The sequence below is a fragment of the Chrysemys picta genome, chromosome 2 (assembly GCF_011386835.1).
Source record: "Chrysemys picta bellii isolate R12L10 chromosome 2, ASM1138683v2, whole genome shotgun sequence".
Lineage (NCBI taxonomy): Eukaryota > Metazoa > Chordata > Testudines > Emydidae > Chrysemys > Chrysemys picta.
In genome coordinates, this window is record NC_088792.1 from 143,440,780 (window position 1) to 143,455,504 (window position 14,725).

Genomic DNA, 14,725 nt, shown 5'->3' on the forward strand with positions numbered 1-14,725 from the left:
TACTGTGAGAATTCTTTCTGTTACTGAACTTGTTTGTTTCTGCTGTAGTTTGTGAAGTCCTTTGGGATGAAATAAGCTATATAAATCTAAGAAAAAGGTATATGTAGTGGTGTTGTATCTGTGTTGGTCCCAAGATATTAGAGAGGACAAGGTGGGTGAGATAATATTGTTTTATTGGGCCAACTTCTGTTGATGAGAGAGGCAAGCTTGGGAGCTTACATAGAGCTCTTTTTCATCTCTGGGAAATGTACTCAGAGTGTCACAGCTAAATACAAGGTGGAACAGATTGTTTAGCAGAAGTAGTTAGCACATATTTCAAGAGCTGATTGTAGGTGAAGTGGTCCATTAGCATCCCTCCAGTCATAGGAGGGAAAGGAAGGGGGGGAGCAGCTGGGGCGGTGGAGGCGGGAGGGAGTTGTTAGAAGCAAGTTCCCTAAAGACAAGGACACACTCACTCAAATCAACACTAGACCCTGTTAGAACAACAGATGCAAAACCTGCAGACATATCTCCACTGCTATGATGATCAGCACTCCCACAACACACCTTTCAAGAAGCATGGGTCCTACACATGCCTATTACATGTGATGTACCCATTCCAATGCACTAAATGCCCCAATAACAACTATGTTGGTGCAACCAGACAGTCACTACACTCTTGAAAGAACTCAGACAGAAAAATGGTAGGAGACAAAAACATCCTCTCACCAGTGGACAAATGCTTTTCACAAAACAATCTCTTATATCTGATCTCTCAATCCACATCCTGCACAACATCTTCAAAAGACGAGCCTGAGAGCTTAAATTCATAACTGCTAGACACTAAATATCATGGACTCAATAGAGACACTGGTTTGATGCTGATTACAACAATTGATACACCACCAACAACCCCCCCACACCCCAACTGTTTTTTTCCCTCCTCTCTTCCTTTCCTCCCATGACTGCAGGTGTGTTTTATGGACCACTTCACCTTGAATCTGTCCTCTGGTGTCCATGCCTTGCTGTGGCGGGACACCTTGCATTCTCTAATGATCCCCAGAGTCTGTGTCGGCGAGGATTTTTGCTTCTGGTAGGTTCGACCATGCTGGATTGGTCTGTGGGGGAAGGGCCAGACAAAAAAGACACTTTTTGGTCCTCCAAGTTGGGGGTTAGGCACAGGGCTAACAACCCTGTCCCATAAAAAACAAAATATGTTACGGGAACAGCGATGGAGAAATCGACCATTACTGTGTGTGATGGCTTTCAGGAGTCAATGACCCGTATGACTGCTAGTGGTGAAAGCCGAAAGGAAGCCACTGGCATGAAGACTGAAGTGCTCAACACCAAGACAAAAACCAAACTTGTTTTTTGTAATGTATGGACAATGTACGAAATAGGGAAACTAGCTCAGGTCACAACAGAGATGAGACACTACAGCTTACACATACTGGGTGTCAGCGAGAGCAGATGGAAGATTAACAACAGCCTTGGGAGAAACTTTGCTGTATTCTGGACGGGATGATGAACAACACCATGAGGATGTTGCCAATCTTTTGAATAAGGAAGTGAAGCATTCCAACTTGAATGAAAGTCCATCAGCAAAAGACTTATGAGAGCCAGACTGAAAGGGAAACATAATAATATCACACTGATTCAATGCTATGCTCCGACAAATGACAGTGATGGAGAAGTAAAGGACAAATTCTACCTTACATTACAGGTGGAGTTAGAGACACTACCGTGCCACGACCTAACTATCGTCATGGGAGACCTGAATGCCAAGGTCGGTTAAGGACAACACAAACAAAGACAGAGCAATGGGAAGACATGGATGTGGCATCATGAATGAAAACAGAGATAGGCTTGTTGATTTCTGTAATATGAATGACCTAGTCATCGGCAGAACCCTATTTCAATATCATGAAATTCACAAGCTGACATGGTGTTCTCCAAATGGCAGAGATAAGAACCAGATTGACCATATCATGGTAAATGGCAACACTCACTGACAGATGTGAGAAGGGGAGCAGATGTTGTCAGTGACTACCATCTGGTGACAGCCTCCATCAACCTAAAACTCAGAAGTGTGGTCCACCAAACAAGGGGCATAGACATTATGACATTGACAATCTAAAGTCCCCTGAAATACAGAAAGCCTTTTTTCTGCAGTTAAAGAACAGGTTTCAAGCACTTGCAGACCTTGATGAAGAGGAGGGGAATGAAGATGAGGGAGGAACAAGAAGTGGGACAAAGTAATAACTTATACACAATGCAGTGAAGCCTGTCTAGGCTACACGCAGATGAGAAGGAAGGATGGATTACACCCAGCATATGGAATACCATAAAAACCCGATGAACCATGAAGAAAATGTTTTAGACACAGAATCCCAGAAGCTAAAGGACAAATACTGTGAGCAGTATAGCAAGGTGCACTGGGAGATCAAATGCCTTGTGAGAACAGACAAACATTATATTGATTAGCTGGCAACACAAGCAGAGGATGCAGCTGCTCATGGTGAACAAGAAACCATCTATAAAATGACATGGCTTATCAGTGATAAACAGCAGACACCAAGACACACTCTCATCAGGGACAAACAGGGCCACCTATGAACAACAGAAAAAGAACAAGAAATGTGCTGGACAGAAGCATTTCAAAGAATTGCTGAACAGGGAGCCACCTAAAGAGGAAACAAACATCCAGGAGGCAGAAGATCTTAATATCAAAACAGACACCCCAACTAAGGAAGAGATCATTCAAGCCATCAAATCCTTACAAAATGGGAAAGCTCCTGGCAAGGATAACTTGAATGGAGAATTGTTCAAGGTAAATCCTGAGTTAGCAGCATCTATCCTGGCCCCTCTATTTACATCAGTCTGGGAAAGGGAAAAAGTGCCGGATGAGTGGACCAATGGGGTTATAGTAAAGATACCAAAGAAAGGAAATCTCAGTGATAACTGGCATGGTATCACACTTTTATCTGTGCCAAGCAAAGTATTGTGTAAGATCATAGAAGGCTTTTGATAGCATTCACAGGACCAGCTTTTATTTCAACTTTACATGCAATTTTGATCACAGTGAGCTCAGTTTTGAAGTGAAAACAGGAGTACATCAGGGTTGTGTCATGTCTGTAATTCTCTTCAACATTGCCATCAACTGAGTAATGCAGTGTACAACAGAAGACATGTCAAAAGGCATTAAATGGACATCCTTCTCATCCCTTGAAGACCTGGACTTCGCAGATGATGTTGCTCTCCTATCACATACCCAACACCATATATAAGAAAAAACAACTCGACTCAATGCATTCAGCCAGCAAATTGGACTGAAAATCAACCGCAATAAGTCAGATATCATGACTTTTAATATTGCCTCACAATCACCAGTACGGATAGAGGATTATGTTCTCACCAATGTAGAAGCATTCATAAACCCATGCAGCACCATCAGCTAGGATGGTGGAACAATCCAGGACATCTGGAACACAATCAATAAATCCAGGATCACCTTCAGGAGCTTAAATACAGTCTGGAAATCATGAACATAAAAAACCAAAACCAAACTCAAGCTTTATCAGAGCTTTAACGTACTTTCAACATTACTTTCAGAATGCTGGGGAATGAGAAAGTAAGACATATCATACTATCTTCATTCAATAAAACCTGCCTCAGAAAAATCCTCCATATCTTTTGGCGCAGAACAATCTCAAACCAAGATTTATTGACACAGTGCAGCCAAGAGGATCTGAGCACCATCATTGTCAGGAGGCGTTGGAGATGGATTGGCCATGTGCTTCGGATGGAAACTGATTCCATCATTAAGATTGACACCTGAAGGCAAGCAAAAATGAGATTGCCCAAAAACAACATGGTGAAGAGCTGTGGAAGCCGAGCTGAAAAAACTGGGGCACAGCTGGGAAACCATTGAAAGACTTGCCAGAAACAGACAGGAGTGCAGGAGTTTTGTCGCTGCCCTAAATATCAGAGGCATAATGGGAACATGATGATAATCATCATCTTGAATAGAATCCTTGATTATGTCTTAATTACTCAGACTAAACAATCTGTTCCATCTTGTATTTAGCTGTGACATTCTGAGGCCTGGTCTACACTATAGAGTTAGGTCGACCTAACTCGGTAAGAATCAACATTAACATGTAGCTCCCACAGATGTAACTCACCTGCTACACTGACATTATAAATCCACCACCGCGAGAAGCGTAGTGCTTAAGTTGCAGTACTTAGGTTGATGCAGTGTCAGCGTATACACTGTGTTGTTTACATTGACTGTTGCTGCCTTTCCGAAACCATCCCAGAATGCCCCACACTGAAAATTAAATTGGTGCAAGCATTCCTGGTAAGGACGCACACTGCCAAGACAAGGAGCATAGTGTGGACATGTAAAACCGTTTCAGTCACTGTGGGGGCTGTACAATGATGTAACTTAGGTCGACTTAATTTTGTAGAGTATACTTGCCCTCAGTACATTTCCCAGACCTGAAGAAGAGCCCTATGTAAGTTTGAAAGCTTGTCTCTCTCACCAACAGCAGTTGGTCTAATAAAACATATTAACTCACCCACCTTATTTCTCTATAAAATGATAGTCACTATCTATGAAACAAAGATACATTTATGTGCATAGAAATGAATATGTCTAACTACTAATATTTATGAATCGTTTAAAAAGCAGATTGATTAGGATGTTGTTTTTAAGCTATAAGGAATCCACCCACCCACCCACTCACTTTTTAGCTTCATTGCTTTCATTTTCCTTGGAGCTATTCCTATACCAACCACACAGTGGTGCTAAATGCCAGTAGGAGCCTCTGACTTGCAGAATGTAACATAATCTGTTTCTTGTTTATAGAATGATCATTGTAATAACTAAGCTTATACACCGAATCATATCTTGAAGCTAAATGGTCAGCAAATCCATTCTGAAATTTAAGATGTGCACTTATTCCATATGAAAAGCATTGGCTTACAAAATACATCTAGTGCCAGAGAAGCACGAAACTCCCTCTCCTTGTCAATTCACTTGGAATACTGAAGAGAAAAACCTGGCATGTGTCATTTCTGCCAGCAAATACAGCTTTTTACTCAAACAAATTTACAAAGACATGTTCAGCAAGACATGTTTCATTTTCATATAGAAATTGAAAGGAAAAGCTTTATGTGGTGAATAAGAGGTTCTAACATTGGGAACTTTTCATGACAAATAAAAACAAGCTTTACAAATAGCTTGACTGTGTTTTGATACAGCTCAGTGCTGAGCTACAGCAGTGATCCAGAGATGCTAATAGGCTATGATACAGGAAGCAGAGAGGGGAAAGCAAACTGGCTTTCCAAGCAGACAAGAATTGTTTTGGTTAAGTGGTGGTACTGAGCAAACTGTGATTTTTAGTCAAATAGTTACTGGAGTCTTAGACAAACCTGCACATTAATAGGTCCAAATTTAGCAAAGTACTTAAGCATATACCTAACTTTAAGCATTTTAAGTAGTCCTGTTGAGTCTAAGAATGTACTTTGAACAGTTTTAATGTTGAACTTCACAACAACTAGGCCCATGTGAGTAGTCCCTTGACTATATGCGTAGTGAGCATAACACACATTATAGCAGATATCTAAGGGAGTTGTGAATGCTCAGCATCTCTGAAAATCAGGACCTAGATCAGAATCCAGCAAAACTGTTGAAATTGTGCTTAATTTTAATCATGCAGGTATTCCAAGGAAGTCCACAAAATAAGTGTCTTGATTTAAAATACATAAATAATGTTGCTCATAAAATTCATGAATAATTTTAGAGGCTATGTGATGGTCCTTTTAAAAATATGTTCCTTAGTCTAAAGACTAACAAGTATGAAAGGCTAGTGTGTTTGCAAGGGATTTCATTGTGCATATAACAATACAGTAACTACTAGTATCCCAGACAGAGGTAATGCAGATTTTTTGTTTGGCTTGTACTGAGCATGCTCAGTAACACCTGCTGCAGCTGCTGCCCTCTTTCTCTCCCCCCACCCACTATCAGCAGGTAGAAGTCTGCATAAAAAATGCAGATGAAGAGCCTAACTGCTGTATTTTATAGGAACAATGCTAAGCCAAACTTCAACATGGAATATATTAGCACCCTTTTACTGGGACAATATTCCAGTTAAAATACTCATTCCTGACCCTAAATAGAGGGTGTATCTCACTGCCTGGTCACACCATATGTGTGCACTTATTATAACAGACAACTATGGGAGCAGGAGGTTTTCCGTACCTCTGAAAATCATGTTGCTCTTATTTATGACTCCCTCCAGTAAAGCACCTAAATCGGAGCACAACTTTAAGCTTGTGAATCTTTAAGCACCCGAGCCACTGAAGTCCGAAGGGATGAATCAATCAGAATTTTACTTGAGTAAAATCATTCAAAGGGCAAAATGCAGGATCAGGGCCTATGTAAAGGCATCCTTCAGTAAAGAGCCCTGCACACTGGAATTACTTCTTTTGCATTACTTCATACTACAGAGCAAGAATTCTTGACCTTCAAAGCCTATCTCTAGCTGCAGGCTTTTTCTGGCAAAGATTGAGAGGGGATTTTGGGTGGGTTTTTTTAGTTTGTTTATTTTTTTCCTATTCAGTGCCAGAGTTCTGTTGCTTGCATTAAGTAACGTTGATTGGCCAATATATTACAGTGGGGATGTGTAGCAGGGTGGCTACCCTGCTCCTGCCTGAGGGGTTTAAAACAGCCCTGGCAGAGGGCTGGGGCAAAGGGAAAAGCTACTGGGCTGATTGGGGAAGTAGCCACAGCTGGGCCATGCCCCAATCAGGCCCCAGCTGGCCTGTATAAGAAGGCTGGGAGCCAGGCACTCAAGAGTCTCTCTCTGAGTGCAGAGAGAGAGAAGGGCCTGGCTGCAGGGAACTAGACAGGGTACCTGGGTGGAGCAGGGCTGGGGAAAGGCTGAGGAGCTGGGGAGCTCCAGCCTGGATAGCCCCAGGCTGCGGCCTGGTAATAGGCCAAGGGGTACTCGGGGTAGCAGAGGGCAACCCAGGGCTAGGCCAAGGCAGCAGGTCCGAACCCTCCTTGCTGATGATGAGTGGCCTATACTGCAGTCTGCCCCAGAGAGTGGGGGCTAGATGGTGACTGGCAGTGGCCTTATCCTGAGGTGAGGTGGGGTTAGTGGGTGGGGGTTCCCCTGGGAGGGGAGACCTAGTGTGTATGGGTATTGCCAGGGGGCAGCACTCAGAGCAAGGGGCACTGGGGTCCTGGGAGGGACACAGGGCCAGCGCAGAGGACAAGGCGGAACACCGGCCTGCAGAGGGCGCTCCAGAGGCTAGTGAGCTAATTCCCTGGATGACCAGCAGGAGGCGCCGCAGGGGTGAGTCCAAACCCTTTACAGGATGTTTTTATTGTTGTAAATGCATTCAGAAGATAATAGGTAAAGGCTGACAATGCAAAAGCTAAAATAAGTAAATACAGCAAAAACAGTGTGGAAACCAAAAACAAACAGACTGAGGATTTATCTGTGTCCATGATTTTTTGAGTGGCTCAATGAGCCATTAACCTCTTCCTCATAAGCCAGTATCGAAGTAAATTTGGCCAAAAAGTGGTGTTTGTGGAAAAATTTTTGTTTTTGAAATTTGTCTGTTTTGTATTAGAATTAATCTGTGGTGGTGGTGGTGTTGTTTTTAATTCCCATGAGACAGAAATCTCCCTCCCTCTCCCCCCCCCCCCCCCCACACACACACTTCTGTTTCATGACCCCTGTCATGAAATCTGCCATGTCTCTACCATCACTTCTGAAAGTCGTAGGAGCCCAAGCTCTTACTAGGGGTTCGCTCCCAGATTCACAGCAGGGAGCCTGAAAGCCCTGAGAACCCTAGCTCTAGCCAGAGGTCTCAGGGTTGTTAGAACCTAGAGGCTAGGGTTCTGGGGTAGCAGGGAAATTAACAAGAATGTCAATTTCATTCAGCTGCTCTCTGGGAACCTGCTGTGAAGCTGGGAGCGAACCCCTAGTAAGAGCTTGGGCTCCTATGACTTTCAGAAGTGATGGTAGAGACATGGCAGGCTTCTCTGTGCCAGGACGGGTGTGTGTGTGTGTTTGTGAGGAGGCTGAGTGGCCTGGCTCTTTGCCTTTGCAGTCTTCCAGGAAAGCTTTTGTCAATTTCGCTGCAAAAGTGAAATTCCCAAGAGCCATACAGAAGGGCAGTCAGGGAGCTATTCTTCTTGACATTCTCTCCCCCCCCCCCCCCCCCCCCCCCCCCCGAAAAAACCCCAAACAAACTGAAAATTGAATGTTTTGGGTCAAACAGAAATTCTTTCTCAGAAAAATTTAGTTTTGTGAAAAGGGGACACTTTTCATCAGAAAATCATTGCAACAGAAAAAATGTTGACCACCTCTACATGGAAGCAACTTAAGATGTTATCTACACTGGCTTTTTTTTTCCCCACTAGTGCAGTTGCATCAGTGCAAACCTTTGTATGCATGTGTTGCTCCAGTGCAGGAAAAATTTTCAAATAGTGCTGCCTATCCCTGCTTCAAATTTTTTTGCACAAGTGCAGTATGTATACACTGTGGTGCAGCTGCATTTCTGAAGCTACACCATTGTGCAAACCTCTCTCCCTCCCCTCAGACAAAGCATAGTAGAGACTTAAGAGAGAACCCAGGGCCAGGGAGAATTTAATCTTATCTAAAGCCTACTATGCCTGCTCAAATTTGTTTTTTCCAATCAATCATTTATACTCATTATTGGTTCAGACTTGGCATCTGGTGTCCCTCACTGTGTTTTTACAAGTGTGATACCTAAAAAACAGCTACATTTTGAACTATCTGCTCAGGCAAATGGGTAATCAGAATTTTCCTAAAGTGAGAGATGTAATTTTTCCAATAATTCATCAGTTAAAAATGACAGAGATTATATCCAAACTTTTGCAAATGAAGATGGGGGAAAAAAAGGCTGTCCTGGAAATGATTAGGTATGGAAATGAAAGCTTGAAATGAAAGTCAGGTATTGGGTGATAAACTGCAGGTGACCCTTGTCCTTTGATTAAGGTCAACAAAAGATTATAATGGAAGAGAGACCAGTAGGGAGCAAACCACCATGGTTGAAGTATCTGGAAGAAGCTCTCTGCACCAACTAGGTGGAAGACCTGCTTGGAGAAACATGTGGCATAGGCAGGGGTAGAAACCTTACTGGGAAGAGGCTATAAAACTCATCTTGAATCAATTAATAAAGTAAAGCAATGTCAAAATCATAGCAAAATGTTTTGATTAACCTGGAATTACATATTTTCCAAATTTTCATGTTCTGAATTGGAACATTTTTTTTTAAATGTCAAAATATCCTGAAGTATGGAAATGTTGGTTCCTGACCAGCTCTAATTAGTACATAAATAAAACTCCTGTGCCATAGGTCATTGTTGGTTGGCTGTGACACAAGAGAAGTTCTGGCTCCACTGATGTCCCTGCCATCTTTGCCATGGATTTCAATGGTACTAAGATTTCACCCCTATATGTCACATATCATGTTTAGTTGTATGATCCTTTCAAATTTCAGCCACTAGATTTGTAGTAGATGAATACCTTTTTCAGTTTGATGACCCCTTCCTGGGTGTTCTCATCTGTAGTGATGTCAAACAAATTCCCTCCATCTCCTGGGACAATGTTGTATTCAATTTCTGCATTTTTCCCAAAGTCAGGATCCACAGCTCTGATTCTTCAATGGCTGAACCAACAAGGGAGGACTCGGGTACTTTCAAATGGAAGATACCTGAGAGAAAGCGTTAAACAATAATTTCTGGAGTTAACACAATACACCTGATCAGGAAAAAGCATCCTGTATCAAACTAAACCAGCCTTTGTAAAGATGATGTGCTCACAACAAAATCAGGTTAGAAAAAGACATGTAGTGTGACAAGTTAAACATGGTACAGTTAAATTCCCAGAGACCCCAAATATGGGTTTACAAACCCTGGAGAGCTTAATTGTATGTTTTAAGTCTGTCTATATAGCTGGACCCTTTTAATTTGTAGTTAGTGCATGTTTATGAGCATTACTAAATAGTCTATTGAAGATGTTTTAATTAATGTAAGCCCTGTGGCCTGAAGACTTAGACTGAAAGGAGGTCAGTACAATCGTCTGTTGGTGAAATGGGAGTAGGTGCTTAAGAGCTGGGACTCCACTGGCAAGGGAGTTGGAGAGCTGGCATCTGTTGGAGAGCAAAGAGTAGATGGAAAGGGCCAGGCCTCAATTTACATTTCAGTTTTGTGATGGTTTGGTGCATTGTGGTTAAAATTCAGTTACATTTTGAGTATGGGGGACAACAACATGGTATTGAGGTTGTTGGGAAATGAAAGGTCATGACACTCATATTAAATATGCTTGGGCTCACCCTAACTGACACTGCTGTCAGGCACTATTGGGTCAGGAGCCTGGACAAAGCAGAGGGGGTGGGAGGGAGAGAGAGGGAGGAAAGACTGTTTTCTGCTATTGGGAGAGCCTGTCTAGTGGTAAGGGCTCTGTCAAGGTCCTAGATATCAATGATCTCTAAGAGCTGAGCCAAGCCTGCTGTATTGTGGAGTGTGCAGACTGGTGGCAACTTCAGGCAGTAGCGGCAGCTTGGTGCAACAGATGGTACGGGGCAGCAGTGGCAGTAGCTGCAAGGTGGTGGATGGTGCCAAGTGGCGGCAGCAGCAGCAGTTCTATGGTGACAGATGGCTCAGAGTGGTGGTGGCACCTTTGAGGGATGGACGGTGTGGAGCAGCAGCAGAGATAGGCAGCTTGGTCTGAACCTCAGAAAAAGCAGTAGCCTACCCAAGTGATTCTGGGGTGGGCCTCCCTACCTAGCAATTAAATAGAAATCATCCCCAGATGAGTTAGTTGAGCCTCTAACCAGCCCCACAGCACTGACCTATTAGAATCCTTGAACTTCTCCAATCCAGGGCAGCTAACCATGAGTAGGAGCTGGGGAGCAGTTCCAGCACATGTATGACATCTAAAAGACATCAGCCACTCCAATGGCCAAAGGAGGACTGAGGTCGGGATTAGTGTTCAGACACTTTAGAAAATGGAACCTGGAGCTGTTTACTTCTGCCAACACCTGGAAGAATATTTAATATAATGTTGCAACAGCTAAATTTTGTTTTGTTGGAAAATTGGATAGTTTATCCATCCATTTCACAGTGATGGCTAATGGAAAAATATAACTGCAGTAAGATTTGACCCTGTCACTTTAAATACCAGTAGAGTACCATATCCAGTAAATAGGACAGCAGATTTGTTACAGTGGGGGAAAAAGTCAGATAGTGTGATTTACTTTTTTCTATTTCTCCATGATATTTTTCTCTGTCCGTGACTCACCCCCATAGCAACATATGCTTTTCCCGCCCCTGTTCCATGGTGCTCAGCCTAGCTTCCCACTCTGGGCACTGTGACCTGGTGCACCAGGTCATATCACCACTCAGGTTTGGCCTGGCCTCCCTCTGTCATGACAGGGAGGGATGGGGAGGCAGATCAAACCTGAGCCCACACACCTGTTAGATTACAATGTCTGGAGCGAAGACCTGGGCCCAGCCCCACAGGAGGTAGCAGTGACTCTTCAGCTGTTCCCTACCATCATGTCCAGGCTGGGATTAGGGTTGCACTCCCAGGAGTGGAGAGTGCTGAGTAGAATGGTTGTTGCCCCCATGGTGAGATAAGGAGGACATTCTTATCAAAATCAGGCAGCTGTCCCAGCACATGTATGGCTCTTACTAAATTTACTGTTAGTGCTCTGGGATTTTTGATACAATTCAGCCCTATCAATAAGTTATGCAATTTCTAGAGCAAAACACACAAAGCTTTCAGGTATTAAAATATTAGCCACCCAGAGGGTGTTCTTACTAAAATTTTAAGGCCAGACTTCTAAAGCTCCAATTGTACACACCAGGGCTTTTTATGTTCTTTTTCATTTGAAAAACCAGACAACCATGAATCAAACTTCAATATTCATTCATAATTATACCCACTTGTGTATGCCTATGTAAACTTTGCTCTCACATAAAAAGGTGGCTTGGAACTGAGGCCAAAATCAAAATTAATATAACTTTCATAAAAGGGGCTTCTTAATGCATTAATTCCACTCCAACAAATGGCCTAATCTTGCTTCCCTTGAAAGCAATGGAGTTTGGACATTGACTTCAACAGAAGTAGCCCAGTAATCAGGACAATGAGGCTTACCTTAAGGCATTGCTGCTTGACTGAAGAGGAAGACAATGTCTATAACATTAAGCTTTAGCTTGCCTGCATTATTATTATTAATTATTGACCTTTCAACAAAACCAAAACAAGTTTTGGCTTTTGTGTTTATTACGATAGTGCTTAAGTATTAAAAAGCATGAAAATGCAGCAGCCTAAGGGCCACTATAGTGATCCTAGGCACTGCACAAACACAGAGTAGTAGATGTCCCTGCCCTGAGGAACTTACAATCTATATTACCATCTAGACCCAGAGTGGGGGATGGGGTATAACACATAGAGTGAACTGAGATGGTGACAAATATCATGTTAGTGAAATGATTTTTTGGGGTAGGGAGGAGAGTTAAGCTAGGAAGGAGACCAGCTAAATGAAAAGAAAAGGATGGGAAGAAAAGGGTGAGGGAGTGGCCAGGGGAGAAGAGGGAAAGGTGTGGAGTGAAGCTCAGGTGTAAGAGACCGTTGGAGATGGGAAGGAAGAGGGTTGGAGCAAACAGCCAATCAGCACAGGGCAGATAAAGTCCACTTAAAACTATTAAAAGTTCTCTGAATAATGTCTAAAGGTCCCTGTTCTGGCTGCTTGTGATCCAACCAGTTGTAGTCTCAGGGTCGATTCTCTCTGCAATTTTTCCACAGGGATGCATGGCTGGGGCATTGCTCCTAGACTGGGGGTGTGGTGAGGGTTCCACTGCATGGTTCTGGGTCCAGGAGAGTGCTGGAGAGGCGGGGATCCTAGTGGTAATACATTTTAGTGAAGCCAAGCTCCTCTCTATGCATAAAGAATAGGGTCTCAGAGCTCTTTTGAGTTGCTGGCACTAAGATTCAATCATATATCATGATACTACAATATGTCTACTGAAACTAATTTGCAACTTTAGGCATATTGCAAAATGCATATTGGCCTGGTTCACATTATCACTCCCCTGACGCTCAACCAAACCGGGAAGGTGCTGGACTCTAATTGCGCTGGATCACCGTCTTGCAACTCTCCCACTGTTTTTCCTTTGGCTTATCAAAGTTTGTCATATATTGCTCTTTACATATAGATAGATTAGACCAAACCTACAAACCTTTAATTTAAAAAAAAAAAAAGTGTCAACATAGGCAGCTTAGACTACATATGATGGAGACCTATGGAAGACTTCACCAAGGCAGTGGTTCAGTCATTCTTGACTGGAAAGGGCTGGGTGAATTCATAGCCCACCTAAAGGCAGGACAGGAGACATTCACAGTATTGAGAGAAGCTGGAGGGCTTCCTGCTTGGGGTTGCAGGAGAGCCACCTTCTTGCTGTTTAACTGCACAGTACATTTGGTGTCAACTTATTCAGCTTTGCAAAATTTTGCAAAGAGAAAAATTCTCAAGGGATTCCATCAGCACTACTAGATTAGGAACAAACCTTTGCTCTCTTGTGAGTTAGCAACACACCAGTAATTATTCATATCTGCACTGTGGTACATGCATTATTTGCTGGCCTAGTTGAGGGGGTACTGTGTAATTTCACACTGCCTGCCTTCTCCCTCCCTCTCAGGAGGCGTGGATGTGAGGACACAGTCTGCCTAAAAATTAGTTGGGTCAGCATCCCCATTTGATACATTACCTGTATGGCTTTGTAGTATGCATGAACTAAGTAGTAAAAGATTGCTCAGATACTTTTTCACTATTTTCCCTTTTGACGTAACATGCTGAAATTTGCTTTTCAGCAAGAAAAAAAATTGAGGCGAATAACAAGAAATGTCAAGTCAGACTAGGCTCAGCTATTTCTTAGTGGTACCTCATTGATTTAGATTAAGGAGTAAATTTTGTAAGTGGTGTACAGGAGGTACAATCACAAATCTTATGATTAGTTAATGAGATTTGAGCTCCACGTGGAAAGTTATTGCTAAAAGAAAAGAGAAACTGGACATCGACCAACAGGGTTTTATTTATTGTGTCCCCACTTAGCTTTAACTCTGTCTGAGTATTCCCCATAAATATTTGGGGAAAACATCACAAAAATCATTGTTGTAGCATTGCTCTGTACATCCACAATTTTAACAACCATAAAGCAAAGGAACACAAGAGACTGAATTTCCTCCCCTTTCCCTAGTAGATATATTCTTAGTGATCTGAAAAGCACTCAGATTCATTAAGAACAAAACATTTCTTGATAAAATATTGTGCCTGGTTGTGAAGTGCATGGGACTTATATGGAGTCAAAGAAACTCTACATTACTCATTTCAGATTGTTTAGGCTACATCTGTTTATTTTCAGTGACCTGACATTTTATCAGTTACAGAAGTATAACAGCAGTAAAGCTAGGGTCATTCAGATTAATCTGAAATCGGAAGCAATCTTCAACTCTATCAGAGTCAGATCCCTGAAGATGTACTATGTAACCACACTTCCATCATGCTCCCATAATAGTACCTTCATAGCATGTGGAAGCGCTTAATGGTGCTACCTTGAGAACATACTTCTAAAGTAAAAACAGTGAACACAAATAATGTAGATTTCTGAGAACACAGGAAAAAAGCATCAACAGAGTAA

At 42.5% G+C, this 14,725-nt stretch overlaps 1 protein-coding gene across 1 annotated transcript in view; it reads right to left on the reverse strand.

The window, feature by feature from the left end:
* Window positions 1-14,725, reverse strand: part of LOC101954073 (cadherin-12) — a 326,379-nt gene that overhangs the window by 42,867 nt on the left and 268,787 nt on the right. The window contains 2 exon segments of the mRNA XM_065584272.1: window positions 9,549-9,685; window positions 9,688-9,735. Coding sequence (XP_065440344.1) covers window positions 9,549-9,685; window positions 9,688-9,735 — 185 coding nt within the window.